The sequence below is a fragment of the Leuresthes tenuis genome, unplaced genomic scaffold, assembly GCF_036924035.1.
Source record: "Leuresthes tenuis unplaced genomic scaffold, fLeuTen1.0.hap1 SCAF_7, whole genome shotgun sequence".
NCBI lineage: Eukaryota > Metazoa > Chordata > Actinopteri > Atheriniformes > Atherinopsidae > Leuresthes > Leuresthes tenuis.
In genome coordinates, this window is record NW_027325361.1 from 36,943,476 (window position 1) to 36,965,476 (window position 22,001).

The following is a 22,001-nucleotide window of genomic DNA, read 5'->3' on the forward strand; positions in this document are numbered from 1 at the left end:
GGCTCTTATCATTGTGGCTCCTTACATTGGATTGGTATTTTAGAGTCTAAAAAGCTGAAAAACTAATTAGCTTAGTCATGAAATCCTTCCTCAGACACTGAATGAGATTATGTTCTGTGCATTTGTGACACAATTACCCTTACATTACATTTGACGGGGCAGGCAAAGATAGCATTTTTCTTCATTGAGCGCTGAAAAGGTTGCCTAAATTGTGATTCTAAAGCAGGGGACATTTTACTTGACAAGCAGCAGATGTTTGTGAACTGACAGTCTTAAAGCAATAAGACCAATCAAACATCACCATTGGCCTATTACATTCAACTACTTTATTTTTTATTGCTTTTACACAATCATTTATGTGTTTTCATAAGATAACAATCAGGACTTCTTATGATGAATTGTTAATCATCTTCGTTGCTTGTAAAAACAGCACAGCCAGTGTAATACACCAAGTAATCAAATGTGTTAGAAAATGTGTTGTCTAAAAAGAGACTGACATAAAAATAATATTTTACCTTTTTTCTCAGTGATACTGACTTTTATTTAACACAGCAAAGACCACCTCTTAACAGCCCCTACTTCATTAAATAATTGAAATTTATGTGTCAGAGACCAGAAAGACATCTAATAAATGGATAACTCTCTTTTTTTCTCTTTATTCTGCAGAACAAAAATAAAAGAATTCAATGAAGGAATTCTGAGATATGATTTTTTGTTTGTATTTTAGAATGCAGCTGCTGAGAAATAATTAAATTATGTTTAATTTAGCTGATTATCATTTTCTGAACAAAACTGAAAGGGTTGCTTCATTCGAATACTAAGTTTGTTAACAATAACCTCTTACTCTGCTTTCAAATATTAACATCAAAGAAAAGCATTGTACTTACAGGCCACCAGGTCATGGAGCGGCCAGCCAAGAAGTAGCCCCCAACAGTGGTGCGATTGGCTCGCATTGATGCCTATATAAGAGAGAGGTAAAGAAGGGCACTAGTACACTTAAAGCAGTACCTAAAATCCTTTAAACATGAAATGTCACACATTTCCAGTCAAGTTTCACATTGGAAATTTCACTTAATTGTGTATAAAGTGTACAAAGAAATTGTGTAACTTCTTACCCAGATTCCAATCACCAAGACAATGATAAAGTAGAGGACAACCACAGCAATATCAGCAATATCTACACTGAGACTGGTTCCAGGAGGTTCTGTTGTTGTGAACCCAAAAAAGCTCCTGCCTACAAATTAGAAAATTAATAGAATTTTAATATGACAGTTTTCCTTGTCAATTCTTGACACATCTTACCTATACAGACCCACCATATGTGTTGCACTATAAATGATTCAAAATTATCCATAGTAGGCTAAAGAACAACAGTAAATTTAACCTATTTCACACTGATGTCCAACCCCTACCCCAAATTGCAAAAAGTTGGGATGGTATGGTCAATTAAGAACAACAAACAACAGTAATTCTTGCATTTAGTTTGAATTGTTGAATTGCAGACAGGAATATTTTTTTTTACACATTCATGTTTTATTCTGTCTATTTTTAATTGAATTCAGTTTATTTCTATTTGGGATATTTACAATAAAACTAATCTTTAAAAATGAAATCCATTTCCGTCCAAATATGGTCAAATGTACTCCAATTAATTCTAATTAACTTGTAATCCAACTTAATAAAGTTTGTTATTTTCCCAATAAGTCCTATTCATTATTATTGTATTTGTATATTGCCAATTCATAAAACATTGTCTTGCTAAGGAAACAAATGCATCAAATCTTCTTTAATTTAATCATCTGTCATGTCATGAGTTGATATCATTGAGTCAGATAAATGCAATTTCAGTCTGCTTGCAATGTACTGTTATAAAGCTTGATTGACAATAAAGTTCGCTTTTGACTTTCTTTTTTTTAACTTATTGAGCATGCACAAAGTAAAAATAGAGCTGAAAAACTCCCTTTTAACAGGAAAAAACCTCCAGCATAGCCAAACAAAGGAAGGGCAGCTATCTACATGACAGGAAATATAATAAAGATAAAAGTAAATATAAATATAATAAAATGAATAAATAAAATGAATAAATAAAATAAATAAATATAAAAAGAAAACAGTAAAACAAGAATAAATTAATGTAGCATAGAATAATAAAATGATTTAGAAGGAATATGCATATTTACATCATTGATACCTAGGAAGTGATAGTGTTGTGCACATATTTGATCCATAGGACGAAGGGTTGTTGGCAGTAATACAGTGGAGAGCAGCCTCGAGCTCCTGATTAAGCCACTCCGTCTGCCCGTTGGACTGGGGGTGGTAACCAGAGTCATTCCATCATCACAAGGTCATGAAACTTGGCACACACGTCCACGCTGACGACCTCGTACGTATGTAAAGAATAACATGTGTGGTCGGAGCAAAATGGCTCTGTGGCGCCCCCTACGAATTTTCAAAATGTCTTCATCATGTCCAGGCACACAAAAAAGCCTCCAGAGTCAAAGCGTTATTCTTCTTCTTCTTTGCACTTTGATCATATTTTTCAGTGCTTTCCCATGCTCCAAAACTCATCAATTTTGCCATGCGCGTCAAGTCCTGGTGTGCCTTTATATTTTACTGTAGTTGTGTCATAATTGCTCTGTCGCGCCCCCTACTCATTTACTAAATACCCGTGCCGTGGAGCTTTCAGTACACACCTTCGTCATGCCCAGGCGCACAAAAAAGCCTCTTGACGTCATGTTGCCAGGTCCACAGGAAGCGGACGATGCAAATTGGTGCCCTATTGCCTGTTTCCACACCTCGCATATGATCGAACTTCTCCTACAGATTTAATGCTAACGGCTTCAAACTTGGTCAGGTTACTCTTCAGCCATGGGGGATTAAAAGTTAGGAAAATCTTTTCCAAAGTCTGAAGGGTGTGGCCGTGGCAGACCCTCAAACATTGACAACTCGCTACTGCTCGCCATAAAACACAAAGTCACTTATAACTCGTGCATACATTATCCGATCTTCACCAAACTTCATAGGCTTGCCCGGGACTCTGCCCTGACTGCGTACATATGCGCATACTGACATTCATCTATAGCGCCACCTGCTGGTGGTTGGAATCCATATCATCATCGCAAGGTCTTGTTTTGGTATGATTTGATTCTGTATGATCTTGGCATTATTTTTACTTTGATAATTACAGATTCATTTATTTTATCTATTCATGTTTTAAGTGTTGAAGTGAATCCCTTGTGCCATGATATCTGCTATTGAAATGCATCCAAGGAAAACTCCAGAAAAATAATTTTGAAAGGAACAATATACACTCATTGGCCCATAACCGGCAAAGTCGTTCCTAAGTCATGAGTTTCTCCAGACCCACCATGAACTTGGGGAATTCCTATTACGACGGGTGATTCTAGCAAGGCGGGTCCAGTGGAAGGTAAAGAGGTGGAAGAATTGGGAAATGTCCATTGTGGTGGTGGTAGTAGGGTGCGAGAGGTCCTCTCCCTCTTCTCCTCAGCTAGCTGAGTGTCTATTTGGATTGCCAAGGTAATGAGATCCTCAAAGGAGGACAGCTCCTTTCTGGAAGCCAACTGGTTTTTCATTTGATCATTAAATGCATTCAAAAATAACCCTCTGAAGAGCATTTGACAGGCATCCTGTTACCTCTGCCACGATGTGGAATTCAATGATGAATTCAGCCACTGACTGACTTCCCCGTTTTAGATTTAATAGTCATTTGGTAGCATTCTGTTTGTGAAAAGGGTGATTGAATGTTCTCTTAAAATTTTCCTGAAAGGAAGTAAAATGATCAGAATCAATAGATTTTGATAAAAAAAAAAGGCTAATGCCCAGTCTAGTGTTCTACCTCTTAGTAACCCCATGATGTAGGAGATCTTGGAGGAGTCAGTGGAGAAGAAATGTGGGGGATAAGCAAAAGCTAATGAGCACTGAAACAGGAAGCCTCCACACTTGATGATATCACCAGAGAAGTGGTCCGGGGTGGGAAAGGAAGTGTCACGGAAGATTGACTCGGACGGAAAATAATGGCTGGCTGAGGGCAGAACTGTTTGGTTGGCTAGTGGTAATGTGCCTGGAGGGGAAGCAGGCAGGTGCTTATAAATATTTTGCAGCAATTTGAAAACCTGATTGAGACATTGGTTATTTGAGCCTTGTTGTTCGTTTAGTAAGAGTAGAACCTTCTCATGCTTTTTGAGCATGACTCCTTCTTTAGTCAGAGCTAACCAGAAGGTGTCTGCTGAGTCCATCTCTTTGGCCAGATTGTGCTGTCACAGCTAGGTGCCTAGATGACTCACATAAAGGCCAAGAGCAGATACAGTACATTGGGAGATTTAGAACAGCTGGAAGTTAGAACAGAGTTTATTTACAGATGTGTGGTGTTGGAAGTCAGAGGGATGATCCAGGTAAATGTGGAACTCTGAGAGAGGATGAAGACAGTTAGTGAAGAGCCGATAAGGTAATATGTCCAGACAATGGTAATGATCAGTTCTTACTCTATCAAGGTGGGAATCCAGAAGGGAAGGGGAGGATATTGGCTGTGGTGCTGTGGTTCTGAGTCAGTGGCAGGGTGAGCAGTCAGGTACGGGAAACAGGAATCTGACAATGAATGCTAGTTCTCAGAATGGGAATTCAGAGTGTTCCAGATTGTTAGCGGAGACACAACGGATGGCAGCCTCTAGTTCCTGGTTGAGCCACTCCCGGTTTGGACCCACACACTCTGGGCACGCTGGAGGTGGTGTTGGACAGAGGGAACCTCCAAATCTCTCTCCTCTTTGGGAAACAGCGGTGGAAGTGGGGGTATTATGAGCAAATTCTGTCCATGGTAAATGCCGACTCCAAGACGAGGGATTGTTAGTGGAGACACAACGGAGGGCGGACTCGAGTTCCTGGTTAAAGAAAACTCAACAAGTCAAAGAAACTTTTGCCCCCAAAGCAACACAAAAAGTTTGCCAAACCTAAGAGATGAACTGGTGCCCCTGGTTGGACACCATGTTGGAACAAATGCCATGGAGACAGAAAACATGGTTAATGAGTAATTTGAAGGTTTCAGAGGAAGAAGGAAGTCTGCTGAGGAGGATGAAATGAGCAGCCTTAAAGAAAAACTGGTCTATGATGGTGAAAATGGTGGTTTTACTTTGTGAATGTTGTAGTCCAGTCACAAAGTCTAGTGGTATGTGCGACCACGGCCGACCGGGGACCGCAGTGGTTGTAACAGATGGTGGGCAGTTGGTGCTTGCACAGATAGTGCAAGCAACAACACAGATCGTGCAAGCGATGACTTATTCTTTGGTGTCCGTCTCAAGGGATGGCCACCAAAAATAGCATTGGAGGAGCGTGATGTTTCGCTGATGCATGCAAACTTGGCACTGTGGGCCCAGTGGATAACTGCAGAGCGGGCCAGAGCAAGAAGAAAATGGTAGTCAGAGGGACCAGTCCCAGGGTCAGGGTCTAGGGTCAAACCCTGCCCAATTTTATTGTCAATCTACCAAGACAGGCCCACCAGGCAGGTTTAGGGGAGAATTCGGGCAGCCTCAATGGATTACTCCTCCAGGGCGAAATGCCTGGACAGGGTGTCTGGCTTTCTGTTGTGTGAGCCTGGGCGATAAGAGATGGAGAAATTGAATTTGCCAAAGAGTAAGGACCAGTGGGCTTGATGAGAATTCAGTCTTTTAGCACATTGGAGAAAAGCAATATTTTTGTGATCAGTCCACTTCATAAATGGTTGTTTTGCACCCTCTCACCAATGTTTCCACTCCTCTAAAGCTAACTCGATGGCTAAGATTTCATAGTTTTGTTCAGAAGGAGATAGTCGCTGAGAAAAAAATGGGTGAAGTTTTCCCTCAGTGTCAGACCTTTGAGAAAGGACAGCTCCCTGTCCAAACAGAACACATTGTTGGTCAGTATCTGGTTGAGTAAGTATCCCATAGTAACCTGTAATATAAGTTAGCAAAACTCAGGAATCTTTGTAACTGCTTACGGTTGGAAGGAGTGGGCCACTCTGCTACAGCCTACAGGATCTGGTTGAGTAAGTATGGGTCCAGAGGTGAACTTGTCCTTGAGGAGTTGGAATGCCTGTGCAGCTTCAGAGGACCAGAGAAAGGGGTCTTGACAGGTGAGTTTGGTTAAAGGTGAGGCAATGACACTTTAGTTACGGAAACCTGTGATAGAAGTTAGCAAATCCCAGGAATCTTCTTAACTGCTTTCGTTGGAAGGGGTGGGCCACCCTGCTACAGCCTGTATTTTCTCTGGGTCTGTCTTCACCTGCCCACCCTCTAAGATGGAGCTGAGAAAGGTCACACGTTTTAAGTTTTCTTTTGTCATGTTTTCAGGTTTTTGTCATGTTTCCAGGTTAATCTCTTGTCATGTTTTGTTCACCTGTCACTTAGCTTCACTCAAGTCACCTGTTTTCTGTTTCACAGCTGCACCTTGTGATGGTAAAATTTATGTCTCAGGACTGACAGACTCTCCAATCCACATTAACCATTTGTATCACCCAGACACGCTAATTGTTTTAAACTATTTACCTCTTAATTAACACTCAGACAAGATAATTGTTTTAACCTCCTGTTTCTTAATTATCATCAAGACTGCATCCTGCCCCCCTGCAGATGTGATTACACATCTAAAGAACAGCCGTGAGCAGCCGTTCAGGACAAGGCACGGAAAGCGACAGGCCATCCTGGAGAAATAGATAATTTACAGCCTCCGAACCTCGATTAATTTGTGAGACGGGAGGGCTAACCGGTAACACGTCCTGAGTCGCTGCCACCGGGGTTCCAAGAACAGAGTTCAGCAAAACTCGTCTGGTGAGTGTTGAAATATTGACTTAATGCATTTTCTTTCAAATTTGGAATTTAATTAGACAACAATTTCATTTCTCATAGTCTTCACAGTTGGCCAGCTTTTTTAGCTGTCTGTAGCTTATCGAGACAGCTAGCTTTATTCGTCATTTGAAGCTGAAATCGAAATGTCGCTATTTATCTGTTTGTAGCAATCAAAACAGTTAGCTTTATTCGTCATTTGAAGCTGAAATCGAAATGTCGCTATTTATCTGTTTGTAGCAATCAAAACAGTTAGCTTTGTTCGTCATTTGAAGCTTAAATCGAAATGTCGCTTTTGCCAGTTGTAGCATAACTAATTGGCTCTCGTCATACGACCTCTTCATTCAGAATGGGGAGTAAATTTTCCGTAGAAGCGGTTCAGTCTGCGGAGGGGCCAATTGTGGAAATTATGAAAAAGAGATTTGGGGATAAAAGCTTAAAATATTTAAATTTATGGACAAATGAGCTCGGATTCCCAATAGGGGGGTCCCTTAGTTTAAAAAATATAGAAAAACTAGAAGAAAACCTGAAAAAAAAGAACAAGAGATGAGAAGAAAAAACAAAATTTCTGTTAAGAAATTAGAAATCATGGAAGGGCAAAAAGAATGTTTAGATATGTGGAAAGCTGAAGCTGAGAGACGAAATAAGAAACTGATGCAAAAACAACTTCCTTTCTCATGTGAAAAAATTTAAACTAATGAGAAGCAACTTTCAACCACACAAAGAGCACCAGACTCAGGTTTCTTCTTTGTATCCACAGTTGGCGGCTTTGAAGCTGGATCCAGACCTTGATGGCAACCCACCTCTTCATTCTTCAGCTCCACCACCATATGCCAGCGAAAGAAGTGGCGATAACCCCATCATGCCACAACTACAAGTAGCTCATCCTGAAGTGTCTTCTCCACCACAAGACTCATCAAACAGTCACTCTTCTCCAATTGCACATAGACTACGCCATCCCAATAAAGATACAACCTTCAACATGCCCATGGTTGAAGTATCCGGACCACAAGGTGCAACTTTAGTTTTTCGTCCCTGGACCTCTGAGGACATCACAGCAGCCGCTCAGCATTTACCCAACCCCACAACATCAGGTAAAATGTTTGCTGAACAATTCCTCACATTCTGCCAAGAATTTAAACCCACCATGAATGAACTAAAGAGACTCCTGATCACCAAGATGAAACCCACAGACTGGCAAAAGATAGCTGGAAAATTCCCATCAAATGCTGACATCCGCTGCAAACACATCACCTGGGAAGATGAGTCTAATGCCCAGTACAGAGACGCTGTCTGTCATCTCTGCCGTGCATTTACTCAAGCCTTCCCTGTAAAAGTTAACATGGAGAAAATCACCGCCTGCAAACAAAAGGATGGTGAAAACCCTGATGAATATCTCACCCAGAGGTATTCAACATCCACAGTGGCATTCAACCACCTGGTGAGTTAAGCAACGCTCCAGATGTGTGGGAAATTCATCTCTGCAATTGTTTTTTAAGTGGACTAAAACCAAACATTGCCTCAGCTGTGAAAACATCCTGTATTGGTTGGAATGATGCGCGCCTGTCTGAGCTTCGCAGACATACCATACATGCTCATGACCAAATACTCTTAAATAAAAGGGACAAAGAAGAGAAAACACAAAAAGAGATGCACATGGCAGCAATAACCATGTATAACACAGTCCGAGATTATGAACTGAAACAGGATGAAGATAAAGAAAGAAGACGTGGCAACAACAAGAGCAGCCTACGGAATATCTGTTACCTCTGTGGGGAACGTGGACACTGGAAACGTGACTGTCACAAAAACACCGCATCGGCACTAGCAAACAAGTCGGACTGAAGGTGGTTGGGGGTTGCCAGAAGGGGATGGATTCCTGCTGAGAAGCCCAACCAACTTGTGGATGGAGAGGAAGGTATCACACCACACTCACAGACACACGGTGACCACACTGATTCACAATCTATTGAGAGCTCTCACAGCACACATGCAATTATCCTAACATATGTTCATTACACATCTGATCATTTTAAGAAATTTCCAGAACACACACTGAACATCGCAGAACAAAACATTGTATTCTTAGTTGATTCAGGAGCCACACATTCAGTGATAAAAACTTCAGAATTCACAAAAAAGCCAAAGCTAAGTGGAAATAATGTGTATTCTATTGGCTCATCAGGTCAAACAATTAGAGAGAACATAACCATCCCACTTAAATGTGTAGATGAGTCACATTCAAGTTTCCAACACGCATTCTTGCTCTCTGAAGTCTGTCCTATTAACCTGATGGGCAGGGACTTGATGTGCAAATTAGGCCTTTGTCTAATCTCCACCCCAGAAGGTGTCAGAGTCCTCAGGCTATCTGACCTGACACCAAATGCTTCGCACACCTTTGTCCACCACTCCCCGAACATGACATATGCATATCAATGGCAACTGCAACCACTAACAACCTTTCCTGAGTTTGTTTCAGCAAAAAACACCATTTCAACAGCCTCAACAGACTTCATGGCCAAAGAAGACCTGCAGTGTACCTCCCATCTGTCACCAGAATCTGACAAATCATACGAGGAAAGCTGGTTAAGGGAGAGGTTTGACAAACTAACACTGACACACATTTTTTGGACAGAACATAAATGCGCTGTGTCAGTCTCTCTCACACCAGCTCAATGTAACATGTACACCATGGACTATTCAGTCCCACACATCCCTCTCGCAAAACACACATCAGATAATTGGGAAGATTTGGGCCAATTTGTGGAGTCATGTAAGCGTGCAGCCGATTAGCAAGAAACATCTTTTTCTTGCTTGTCCGAACATCAATCCACACATATCGCAGCCCTACAAGAAGTTCCTAAGACACTTTGGGCTGTCGGTAAATATGATGTAGGCCTCATCAAAGATTGTGAACCTGTAATCATCACTCCAAAATCTGACTTTAGACCTTCCAAGGCTCAGTATCCACTTAAACAAGAAGCCATCGATGGCATCACACCAGTCTTTGAATCTCTTAAGACAACAGGAGTAATTGTTCCATGTAATGATTCGCCGGTACGCACACCTTTGTTTCCTGTCAAGAAGATCAGAGATAAAGGCCAACCAACAGAATGGCGTTTCGTTCAGGATCTGCAAGCAGTTAATGCAGCAGTCCAACCCAGAGCCCCACATGTTCCAAACCCTTACACCATCTTGTCTCAGGTTCCAAACAATGCAAAATTCTTTTCAGTGGTGGACCTTTCGAACGCCTTCTTCAGTGTTCCAATCCACCCAGACAGCCAATTCTGGTTTGCATTCAGCTTCAATGGGCGAGGCTACACATTCACACGTCTGTGCCAAGGATACTGCGAAAGTCCCACCATCACAATGAGGCTCTCAGACAAAGTCTAGAATCTCTTGTTCTCTCCCCAGGCACTGCCTTGCTACAGTATGTGGATGACCTCATGATCTGCAGTCCGACTAAAGAGCAGTGTGAAACCAACACAGTCACACTCTTGAAACATCTGGCTCAAACTGGTCACAAAGCCAGCTTGACAAAACTCCAATTTGTCCAGGAAAGGGTTGTCTTCTTAGGTCATGTCATCACTTCTGAAGGTAAAACTCTTTCACCAAAAAGAGTGGATGCAATTCAGAACCTTCCAAAACCCATCACAAAGAAGCAGATGATGTCATTTCTTGGTATGTGCTCTTACTGTCGACAATTCATTTCTAACTATGCCATTCTTGAAGCTCCACTTGCCTCCCTCATTCATGGCAAAGGCCTGCAAGCAAAAGATGAGATCAAATGGACTCCTGAAGCAGAACAATCTTTCACAGAACTAAAATTTTCTTTACAAAGCACTCCAACTTTGGGCCTGCCTGACCCTACCAGACCGTTCACTCAAACAGTAGATGAAAAAGATGGATGTATGACTTCTGTTTTGTAGCTTATTTTTCTTCAAAACTGGACCCCGTGGCTGCAGGTCTCCCAAGATGTATCAGATCTGTGGCGGCAGCTGAAAAGGCAGTTATGGCCTCCAGAGACATTGTGGGCTATTCTGAAGTAACTCTCCTGGTCCCACATGCTGTGTCCATGATTCTACTTGAACAAAAAACTTCCCATCTTTCCACAGCACGCTGGCTACAATACAACACAGTACTTTTAGAAATGTCTAACATTACTGTCAAACGGTGTAATGTGTTAAACCCTGCCACTCTGCTCCCCACACCAGACGATGGAGAACAGCATAACTGTGTTGCCATCCTCCAACAGGCTTGCACACCAAGGCCTGATCTACAAGAAACACCATTAACAAATCCTGATTTGGTTCTCTTTGTAGATGGATCAGCTTCACGGGACGCACAAACTGGTCACAACAGAGTTGGGTTTGCTGTTGTCACTAACCATGAAACTCTTCTCTCCAGCTCACTCCCCCCTCACTATTCGGCACAGGCGGCAGAACTGATAGCTTTGACAGAGGCATGCAGACTAGCTAACAACAAAGCAGTAACCATCTACACTGATTCCAGATATGCGTTTGGTGTTGTGCATGATTTCGGCACTCTGTGGTAACACAGACAATTCCTAAAATCTAACGGAAAACCCATTCTACATCATGACAAAGTCGCAGCTCTTCTTTATGCCATCTTGCTCCCAAAGTCTATTGCTGTTTGTAAATGCCTTGCTCACACTAACCACACAGATCCTGTTTCTCAAGGAAATGCACGGGCCGATGCTGCTGCAAAAAGAGCCACTCTCCAATCCACATTAACTGATACTCTGTTGGTATCAATTCCTGACTCTATTCCCACATCTCTTACAGCTGTACAGTCTTTTGCCACTCCACAGGAAAAAGCGCTGTGGAGCCACTTCGGTGCCACACAGAAGGAAGATGTGTGGCGAGGACCTGATAATAAACCTTGCCTGCCTAAACATTTTTTCCCTCATTTCGCAAAATTGACACATGGATTGGACCATGTGTCAAAAGAGGGGATGATGGATGCCATAACCCAACACTGGTTCACCAAAGGATTTTCAGTTCATGCACAGAAGTTCTGTCAATCGCGTATGGTTTGTGCAACGCATAACGCAGGTAAAACCAAAACAATCACACACACCGCTCACCCATCACCAGACAGACCATTCGAACACTTAATGATGGATTTCATAGAACTGTCACCAGCAGAAGGAAAGAAGTACTGCCTAGTAATAGTTGACATGTGGTCAAAATGGATTGAAGTATTTCCAGCAAAACACCAGAGTAGCCAATTAGGTTCTGCCAATTAGGAGCAAAGGCTCTGCTAACAGAGATTACTCCCAGATGGGGAATACCAACTAAACTGAGCAGCGATAATGGCTCTCACTTTGTCAATTCTGCCATAACCCAAATCAGTGAATTTCTTACTATTGACCTCAGACAACATTGTGCATATCACCCCGCCAGTGGAGGTGCTGTTGAACGAGAAAATGGCACTCTAAAATCAAAATTGGCCAAGTGTTGTGAGGAAACTGGACTGCCATGGACAAAAGCCTTGCCTATTGTTCTAATGCATATGAGAATGCGGAAACGATCTATAGTAAACATGAGTCCCTTTGAAATTCTTTTTGGCAGACCTCCATCTCTGGGAGTAGAACCTGTAACCAGGCCACTCCCCTCCACTGGCCTATGTGAGGACAATATGTTACAATATTGCAAAAACTTATCCTCTTCTCTCTCTCAGATCTCGCAGCAGGTGAAATCAGCCCTCCCACCACCAGCTTCCACATCACTCCATGACTTCCAGCCTGGCGACTGGGTGGTGATAAAGGACCTAAGAAGGAAGCACTGGCATTCCAAACGGTGGCGAGGTCCATTCCAGGTGCTTCTGATGACACATACCGCTGTGAAGATAGCCGAGAGGGCAACGTGGGTTCACGCCAACCACTGCAGGAAGATCCCCGAGCCAACGGAGGAGCCCAGCCGCCAACCTGAACGACACGAGGACGAACAGAGGCCGAGGAGGACGGACGGTGAAAGGACGCACAGACGCCAAAGAGGACGGTGCAAGGACGCACAGACGCCGAGGAGGACAACACGAGGAATCAACTCTGTCAATTCAACAAACACCAACTAGTCGTGTTCCACCAAACTCCACCATGCATCACCTGATTCTGATGCTGTCATGTTTGGCACAGCTGATGGAGGCTTACACCTACGAACCTGCCAGGACTGTCACTTTGACTGAAGGACAAAGTGCAACATTCACCTGCCTCGTTTACCCTGAAATTTGGTGATCGGGACGGGTTCAGGCATATTATGCCAAGTATGACAAATACCTATGCAGAGACCCCTGTGGCCCACACGATTGGCATTTGATCCTTGCCGCCACGGACAAAGCCCTTGCTCCGAACAGAGATCCCCGCTTCACAATAACAAAAGTCCCAAATTCAAACGGAGCTCAAATTACCATCTCTGATGTCAGGCCCACTGATGCAGGCACGTATTGGTGTGGAATTGAATATCCAAGCTCTGATATGTACAGACAACTCACAGTCATAGTTAGTGGACCACCAGACCCAACTGAAGCAACACCTAACATGCTGTCAGGTGTTAAGACTGTCTCTGTTACATCTGCAATGGAAGACAACCACTCCAGCTTCAACGTCGCAGATCCCAAAGACAACATGGTTCAGCAAGCCCTCAGACAATGTAATGACAACAGTGCGTGCGCTCTAGCTCTTTTACACAAAAAGGAGCTGAATATTCCTGGTGACTGTTGGGTGTGCCATGCCTTAACAGCTAGGTGGCAAGCGAAACCTCTAACAGCAAGTGTTGTATTACAAGGTCATGTGAAAGAATCTTGGGGCAGAGAAGATCACGGTAAATGCACCGTTCCCCTGGGAATGATGATGTTGTTAATTGCTGGTCAACAAATCAGAAATAATGCCCAGGTGTCTCCACATCCCAATATTACCTGTGCGGACTCCCGTTCAACCCCGACTAACTTGGCATTTGAGGTCCCTCTACAGCATGCAGAGACTTGTGTTTGTTCAACATCATCATCAGGGCCTCATCTAGGCCAATCAAGTTGTCAAACTAGAATATTTGTGAATACTACAACTCCAACTACTTGTTCTCACAGATGGACTAATAACACCATGACAAGATTTACCTGTCCCTTTAGGCAACTGTCATCCCAACAAGGAATAATGTGGTCTTGTGGTAGGAAGGCCTATCATGATTTGCCACCTCTATTTCAGTGGTCTGGCTGTTGTCATCCATCAATTGTTGCAACTGATACAAAAGTCTTCCATAAGAAGGCTCCTGTCACCAGCATTCAATCCACCACACGTTTTCAAGCTCGCAGAGAAATTACTGGTGTTCCTTTCAATTATGATGGTTATGTACTAGCTGATCCCTGGACTACCCCCAACGCTAATGTGGGGTGGTCTCTATTTCTAGGAGGCGGGACGGCTGTGTCCCTAAACAAAATCAATGGACTCGCTTGGTCGGTACTTTCCTTAGCAAATCAAACTGAAGCCGCTCTCACTTTGATGAACACGGAAATGTTTGCTATTAGAACAGCAGTTATCCAACACAGACTGGCTCTTGATATCATTCTAGCTGAGAAAGGAGGTGTTTGCAAAATACTTAACATCTCTTGTTGTTTTTATGTCCCCGACGAGTACGAAAATATTACCAACATCATTGAACATATGCAAGATGCCATTCAAACTCCTCCTGCAGTAAATGACTCATGGTTTTCTTGGCTGGAATCTTTGGGCCAAGGATGGCCAGCGTGGTTTTTAACAATGATAATCCCTTATGTAGTGATTTTCTTTTTGCTCTGCAGCCTCATTCCATGCATATTGAAATGCCTGTCTAATGTGCTCATGAAAGGAATGACTCCTTCCTCCACATATGTTCATGCCGATGTCAATTATGCTGATCAAAATTCAACCTCTCTTCATATTCCTGACCCTGATCATTACCCCAGCTCAGACTCTGACTCTGATGATGACATTCTGTAAATTTTATTTTATTTTTCTTTTGGTTGTTTTGTTTGCTTTGTTTTGATCTCCTCTAAACAACTACCATGATGATACATTTTGAAATCTGCGTGAATTTTACTCCCCTTTCATTTAGCTTTCTTCATTTATTTTATTTTTATTTTATTTTATTTTTGTTTTCTGGTAATGATTAATTAACAATCAAAAGGGAGAATTATGATTTATGTCTCAGGACTGACAGACTCTCCAATCCACATTAACCATTTGTATCACCCAGACACGCTCATTGTTTTAAACTATTTACCTCGTAATTAACACTCAGACAAGATAATTGTTTTAACCTCCTGTTTCTTAATTATCATCAAGACTGCATCCTGCCCCCCCTGCAGATGTGATTACACATCTAAAGAACAAAGCCCCCACCTCAGGTATAAATGCTCTGTATTTCTTTTGTCTGTATCTCTTCATACCATTGCCGCTGAATGGTGTGGACTGATCTTTTTCCTTGCAACGAAGAATAAAAACTTAGCTGGCCGGCAGAAAAAGTAAGTTTCTCTATTTCATTGCTCATCAGAGGTATTAGGAAGGAAGCGATTGAAAACTTCCATAACAACCTCGTCACCAATCACCTTCCCCAGTATTTAGTTTCCAGGTTCACTCTCAGTCCTCGCGAAATCCTCACCTTACCTTTCATGTTCATGTCAAGTCACAGTTTTGTCAGGTCTAAAAATTCAAATTAGTAGAGTAGCTCAAAAAATTATAAATATTTATAATGATTGCATACTAGACAACAACAACAATAATAATGCTAATGATAATAATCAATGACAAAATGAATAAATTTGAGAAGAACATGTCAGTAGTCACTGTTAAAAAGCCTTATGGCTGTGAGGACAAAGGACCTCCTGAACCTCTCAGTCTTGCAATGAAGTGAGATGAGCCTCTTTATTACTCTCCAAAACAGAAAACAGTTTCCTCCTAATCTGTTGCTCCACCACAGCACTGAGAGGGTCTAGTCTTCTACCTACAACAGAACTGGCCTTTTTGACCAGTTTGTCCAGACGCCTACAGTTTTTGTCTGTAGTGCAGCTCCCCCAGCAGACAACAGCATAGAACAGTGCACTCTCAATGATAGTGTGATAAAACATGCACATCATGTCATGCCGACATTGAAGGACCTGAGCCATCTCAGGAAGAACAGACGGCTCTGGCCCCTACTGTACACTGCTTCTATGTTGGCAGACAACTCCAGTTTATTATCCAGCACCACCCCCAGGTCTGAACAGTCTCTATCTCCCCTCCATCAATGTCGACTTATGGAGTTTTAGATCTCCTGAAGTCCAAAACGTTTTTGGTCCAGCCATAGATGGACTCCACAAGTTCCTGTACTCCTTCTCCTGTCCACCGCGCACACATGACACAACAGCTGTATCATCAGATTGCTTCTGTATGTGGCAGGACTCTGAGTTGTACCTGAAGTCTGATGTGTACAGGGTGAAAAGAAAAGGAGCCAAAACAGTACCCTGTGGAGCCCCAGTACTGCATTCTAGTGTTCCAGAAACACATCTCCCCATCCTGACATACTGTGGTCTGGCAGTGAAATAGTCTATAATCCACAATGCCAGGGAGGGGGCCACACCCATACCTAGAAGCTTGGCTTTCAGTATGGGAGGCTGTATAGTGTTGAAGGCACTGGAGAAGTCAAAGAACATGATTCTCACATATGAACCAGGCACATGCAGATAAGCATATGCCCCATGCAGCATGTACAGAATCGCGTCTTCCACTCCTATGTGTTTCTGGAGGGGGTCAAGATCCTCAGCAACCTGCAATCTCATGCGACCAACAAGGAGTCTCTCCAAGCTCTTCATGATATGAGATGTCAAAGCCACCAGTCTGTAGTCATTCAGCTCCACCAGTTGCCCTAATTTGAAGTCTCCTGAGCTCCGCGACATCCTCTTTGTCTAATTATATAGGGGGTTGGAGCACCGGTATGAGACAAGAAGTTTTCTACAGCACAGGGGATTTTTTTAATCTGAAGGCTCATATTGAAGAGCCTATGAAGAGGGACTGCTAGTTGACCAGCACAGTCCCTCAGATTCCATCTGGGCCTGCAGCCTCCCTGACTGAAGTCTCCTGAGCAAAACTCCAACCTCCTCTATAGTTAGACACAGAGGTTGTAGCGGAGGGATGGCGACAGGAGTGATGTTGCTATCAATTTTAGAGATGGGGTGGGGGTGCAGCTGAACAGAGGAGGGTAAGTGGTGGGAGTTGCTGCAGAGGTGGAGGTGCAGCTGAACTGAGGAGGCCAGGTGGTGGGTGCAGCCACAGATGTGAAGGTGCAGCTGTGCTCAGGATGTCTGGTGCTGGAAGCTGCCGCAAAGGTGGATGTGCAGCTTGGATCAGGAGGTCTAGTGGTGGAAGCTGCTGCAGAGGTGAAGGTGTGGCTGGGTTCATTAGGCCCGGCGGTGGAAACTGCTGCAGAGGTGTAGGTGCAGCTTGACTCAGGAGATCTAGTGGTGGAAGAGGTGGAGGTACAGCTGGGCAGAAGAAGCCTGTTGGTGAGAGATGCTGCAGAGGTGGAGGTGCAGTCAGGCAGAGGAGGAGGCTTGGCGATGCGAGTTGCCATTGAGGTGGAATCACAGTTGGGCAGTGGAAGCAGTATAGAGGAAGCAGCTGTGGGGGTGGAGGGAGCAGCAGCATCCCTATCCATCAGTTGTGAGGGAGATCGGCTAAAAGAGCGGCAGCTTAGTCTTACTAACAAATCCCATGAAAGCATTGAAAATACCCTCAACTTTGGTGTGTCCTTTTAGTGGCAAAATGGTCAGTAGCTTTTCCTTGGCGCTCATATCTTCAAAAACCATCCTGATGAAAACACATAATTGAGCCACATCTACCATATCAGTCGACTCATCAAACTGAAGGGAAAAGCACTCACACGCGTTCCTGCATCCTTCCTCAGTTGCTTGTCCATATCCACAGCCATTCCCTCACATCGCCTTGTAGTCATATTGCGGGAGAGTTGCACTTCTTTAATGGCCTTCACAATCTCTGTTTTGTTTTTAAAGTCCCCAAGCAGGCTATCCGCTGCCTTGAGAAAGGCTTCCTTCACAATTTCGCCATCTTTGAATGGCTTCTTGTGTTTAGCAAGGACGTGACTGACGCGATAGGAAGCAATAGTTGCAGCCTTACCCTGGGTCTTCAGTTTGGTGAAGATTGACTGCCGTGCTGCAAGCTGTGCTTTCAAATCTTGCACTTTTGTAGCGAGTAAAGGCGTTTTGCAGGGAAATCCCTCTCATAGCTTCCGTTTACCGTTTTAAATGCCACTCCAGATTCCCTTTCTTTGCCAACGCCACTGTTGCATTGCAGATCAAACAAACAGACGTTGAATGAAAATAAACAAAAAAATCCATCCTGCCTGCTCCATCCTGAGTGAAAATGGTAGGTCTAGGCTCTTTTCCCCTCAGCCATGTTAACGTTTAGGAGTGCGTAACCGCTCTGATTGCTAGCTGCTAGGTACTGTTGACTGGAAGCTCTCAACTTCCTGTCATGCATGTCATGTCATACTTTTTCTCTTTTTTTTGTGGACATGTTCAAAAACGCATAACTACAAGAACACAAAACATACAGTTACAGATTTTTTTATTTTTTTTTACTACACCCCTCGCGGTCGACTGGTTGGGTACTTGTGATCTATACAGGAGAGACTCCTTTATGATTATATGTATATGTGCTTTTAATTCAACTCAATTGGAAATCTTCAAAGATCATCATAACTAGATTAAGATGTTACTTTTGTATCTTGACAACAAGTTAGCTGATGATATCATATGCAACACCAGCAGATTACACAGGTGAACTCTCTCAGTAGACAACAGGGACAGAAACTCAGTGCCAAGAGTTCAACATCTGGGACGCAGAGACACTCCATCTTAGTGACACGTCCAGGATTATCTGTTATTAACAAGCACTGTAATCCCTCTTTAGGTGCTGTTACCTGTCTTCCTGCAGTCTTTGCCTGCCCACAGAGTCTGAAATTCATGTTAACAATTGTAAGGGTTGTTCCTGCCGCCTTGTTTCAGTGAAAAATGACTTGGTGTAACCTATGTCTGATATTCTTTCATCTTCATCAGTACTCCAGGCTCATTCCTTTTATCTCCCAGTGATCTGACATTTCCCATAATGACAACAGTCTGATAATAGCGCCTTTTGGTCTTTAGTCTGAAGCCGGCATCCATTTCTTCCAGCAAAGATCTGGAATACTGATTGGTCTAGCCACAATACATGTTTCAACTGTGTGAAACTGTGTGACAGTCCATCCTAAATGCCTTTAAGTCCAGAGAAGTCGGCATTGCCTCTGGGTGAGGTTAACATGAAGCTTCTTTTCTGCACAGTAAGTTTAAAGTGGCATTTGTCATGATCATGCATGGTTGTGTTATTGTGGTTTCTGGGCCTTAGGCTGAGCAGGTTTCCAGGAAGTCAGGGGCGGAGTCTGGCTTGCTCCTGCCTTCACATCTGTTCTTTGTTTGTCCTCATCAAAACATAGTCTTAAGGAGCTGCAGGAGCAACAAAAGCAGTTGCAGGAGCTGCGACCTACAAAATGTGTGTCATTTGGTTCGCATTCAGGAGAAAACCTCCTTTAATACACCCCTGGGTCACTTTGAATACCTCGTCATGCCTTTTGGCCTCACAAATGCTTCAGCTATGTTCCAGGCCCTTATCAATGATGTGCAAAGAGAGTTAATCAGTTTGTGTTTGTATACCTTGATGATATCCTGATCTTCTCTCATTCTCTGGCAGAACACAGGGTTCTACAAAGGCTTTTAGAGAATCGCCTTTTCGTTAAAGCGGAGAAATGTGCGAGTTCCACGTACTGTGACCTTCCTCAGCTCCATTTTACAGGGTGGGCAGGTGAAGACAGACCCAGAAAAAATAGAGGCTGTAGCAGAGTGGCCCACTCCTTCCAACCGTAAGCAGTTACAAAGATTCCTGGGTTTTGCTAACTTATATTACAGGTTACTATGGGATACTTACTCAACCAGATACTGACCAAAATTTTTTTCTGTTTGGACAGGGAGCTGTCCTTTCTCAAAGGTCTGACACTGAGGACTCAGTGTCTCAGGGCTCACACCCCTTTTTTTCCCAGCGACTATCTTCTGCTGAACAAAACTATGATGTGGGTAACCATGAACTCTTAGCCATCAAGTTAACTTTAGAGGAGTGGAGACATTGGTGAGAGGGTGCAAAATAACCATTTATTAAGTGGACTGATCACAAAAATCTTGCTCATCTCCAATGTGCTAAAAGACTGAATTCTCGTCAAGCCCACTGGTCCTTGCTCTTTGGAAGGTTCAATTTCTCCATCTCTTATCGCCCAGGCTCACGCAACAGTAAGCCAGACGCCCTGTCCAGGCATTTCGGCCTGGAGGAGGAATCCATTGAGGCTGCCCGAATTCTCCCCTAAACCTGCCTGGTGGGCCTGTCTTGGTAGATTGTGTACGAATTGTGCTCTACAAATAAACTTGCCTTGCCTTGCCTAACAATCCCTCGTCTTGGAGTCAGCATTTAACATGGATAGAATATCTGCCCAGGGAGTTTACATCTACTATTGTGACTGCAGCCTACATCCCACCTGATGCTAACGCTAAACTGGCCATGGAAGAACTGCATGCTGCCATTAGCAAACAACAGACATCACATCTGGAGGCAGTCTTTATTGTTGCGGGTGACTTCAACCACTCCAACCTGAAGACTGTCCTCCCTAAATTTCAACAACATGTCTCCTGCCCCACAAGAGGAGCCAAGACTTTGGACCATGTTTACACCAACATGACTGATGCTTACAAAGCAGTCCCCCACCTCCACCTTGGACAGTCTGACCACCTCTCTTTGTATTTAATCCCCAAGTACTCACCACTCATCAAACGTGTGAAACCCACAGTGAGGACAGTCAAAGTGTGGCCAGAGGGAGCAGACTCTGAACTACAGCAGCGATTCGAACAGACAGACTGGAGTGTGTTTGCTACCCAGGCCACACTGGACTCCCACACGGACATTGACTCTTACGCCTCCTCCGTGCGGGACTTCATCAATACCTGCATCAACAGAACAACAGTGTCACCACTCACAAACAGATCACTACATTCCCGAACCAGAAGCCGTGGATGAACAGAGAAGTCTGCCTACTGCTGAAGGCACTAGACGCCGCTTTCAGATCTAGTGATTCTCAGGCCTACTCTTCATCCAGGGCTAACCTGAAGAGGGGCATCAGGGAGGCCAAGCACAGCCACAGGCTAAGGACTGAGGAGCACTTTAAGAACAACTCTGACCCCCAACGCATGTGGCAGGGCATCCAGGCCATAACTGACTACAAACCCACCAACACCACCCCAACATCCAATGATGCCTCCTTCCTGAATGAGCTTAACAGCTTTTATGCTCACTTTGAGAGGGACAACCAGGAGCCAACCACCAAGGCTGTGCTCACGACAGGACACCAACCTCTCACACTCTCCCCCACCGACATGTCTGCTGCACTGAGCAGGACCAATGCACGTAAGGCTGCTGGCCCTGATGGCATCCCTGGACACGTGCTCAGGACCTGTGCTGGCCAGCTAACTGAGGTCTTGACTGACATTTTCAACCTGTCTCTGGCCCGAGCAGCTGTCCCCACATGTTTCAAAACCACCTCCATTGTGCCAGTGCCAAAACATTTCAAAGCTGAGAGCCTCAACGACTTCCGCCCTGCTGCACTCACCCCCACCATCATGAAGTGCTTCGAGAGGCTGGTCCTGGCTCACCTCAAAACCTGCTTACCACCCACACTGGACCCCTTCCAATTTGCCTACCGCCAGAATAGGAGCACGGAGGATGCCATCTCCACAGCACTACACTCTTCCCTTGCTCACCTGGACAATAACAACACCTATGTGAGAATGCTGTTCATAGACTTTAGCTCAGCATTCAACACCATCAGCCCCCACAGGGCTGTGTGCTGAGTCCTCTCCTCTACTCCCTCTTCATCTATGACTGCATGCCTGTACATGGTTCTAAGTCTAATACCATTATCAAGTTTGCGGTTGGCCTCATCAGCAACAACGATGAGACGGCATACAGAGAAGAGGCCAATAACCTGGCTTCAACACCAAGAAGACCAAAGAGCTCATTGTGGACTTCAGTGGCACACCCACCTCCATTCT

The 22,001-nt window shown here is 43.9% G+C and overlaps 1 protein-coding gene across 1 annotated transcript in view; it reads right to left on the bottom strand.

The window, feature by feature from the left end:
* The window catches only part of slc5a9 (solute carrier family 5 member 9), a 138,416-nt gene that overhangs the window by 114,025 nt on the left and 2,390 nt on the right, over window positions 1-22,001 (bottom strand). The window contains exons 2-3 of the mRNA XM_072390258.1: window positions 1,116-1,234; window positions 888-959 (exon numbers count right to left, since the gene is read on the bottom strand). Coding sequence (XP_072246359.1) covers window positions 888-959; window positions 1,116-1,234 — 191 coding nt within the window. The remainder of the gene's footprint in view (window positions 1-887; window positions 960-1,115; window positions 1,235-22,001) is intronic.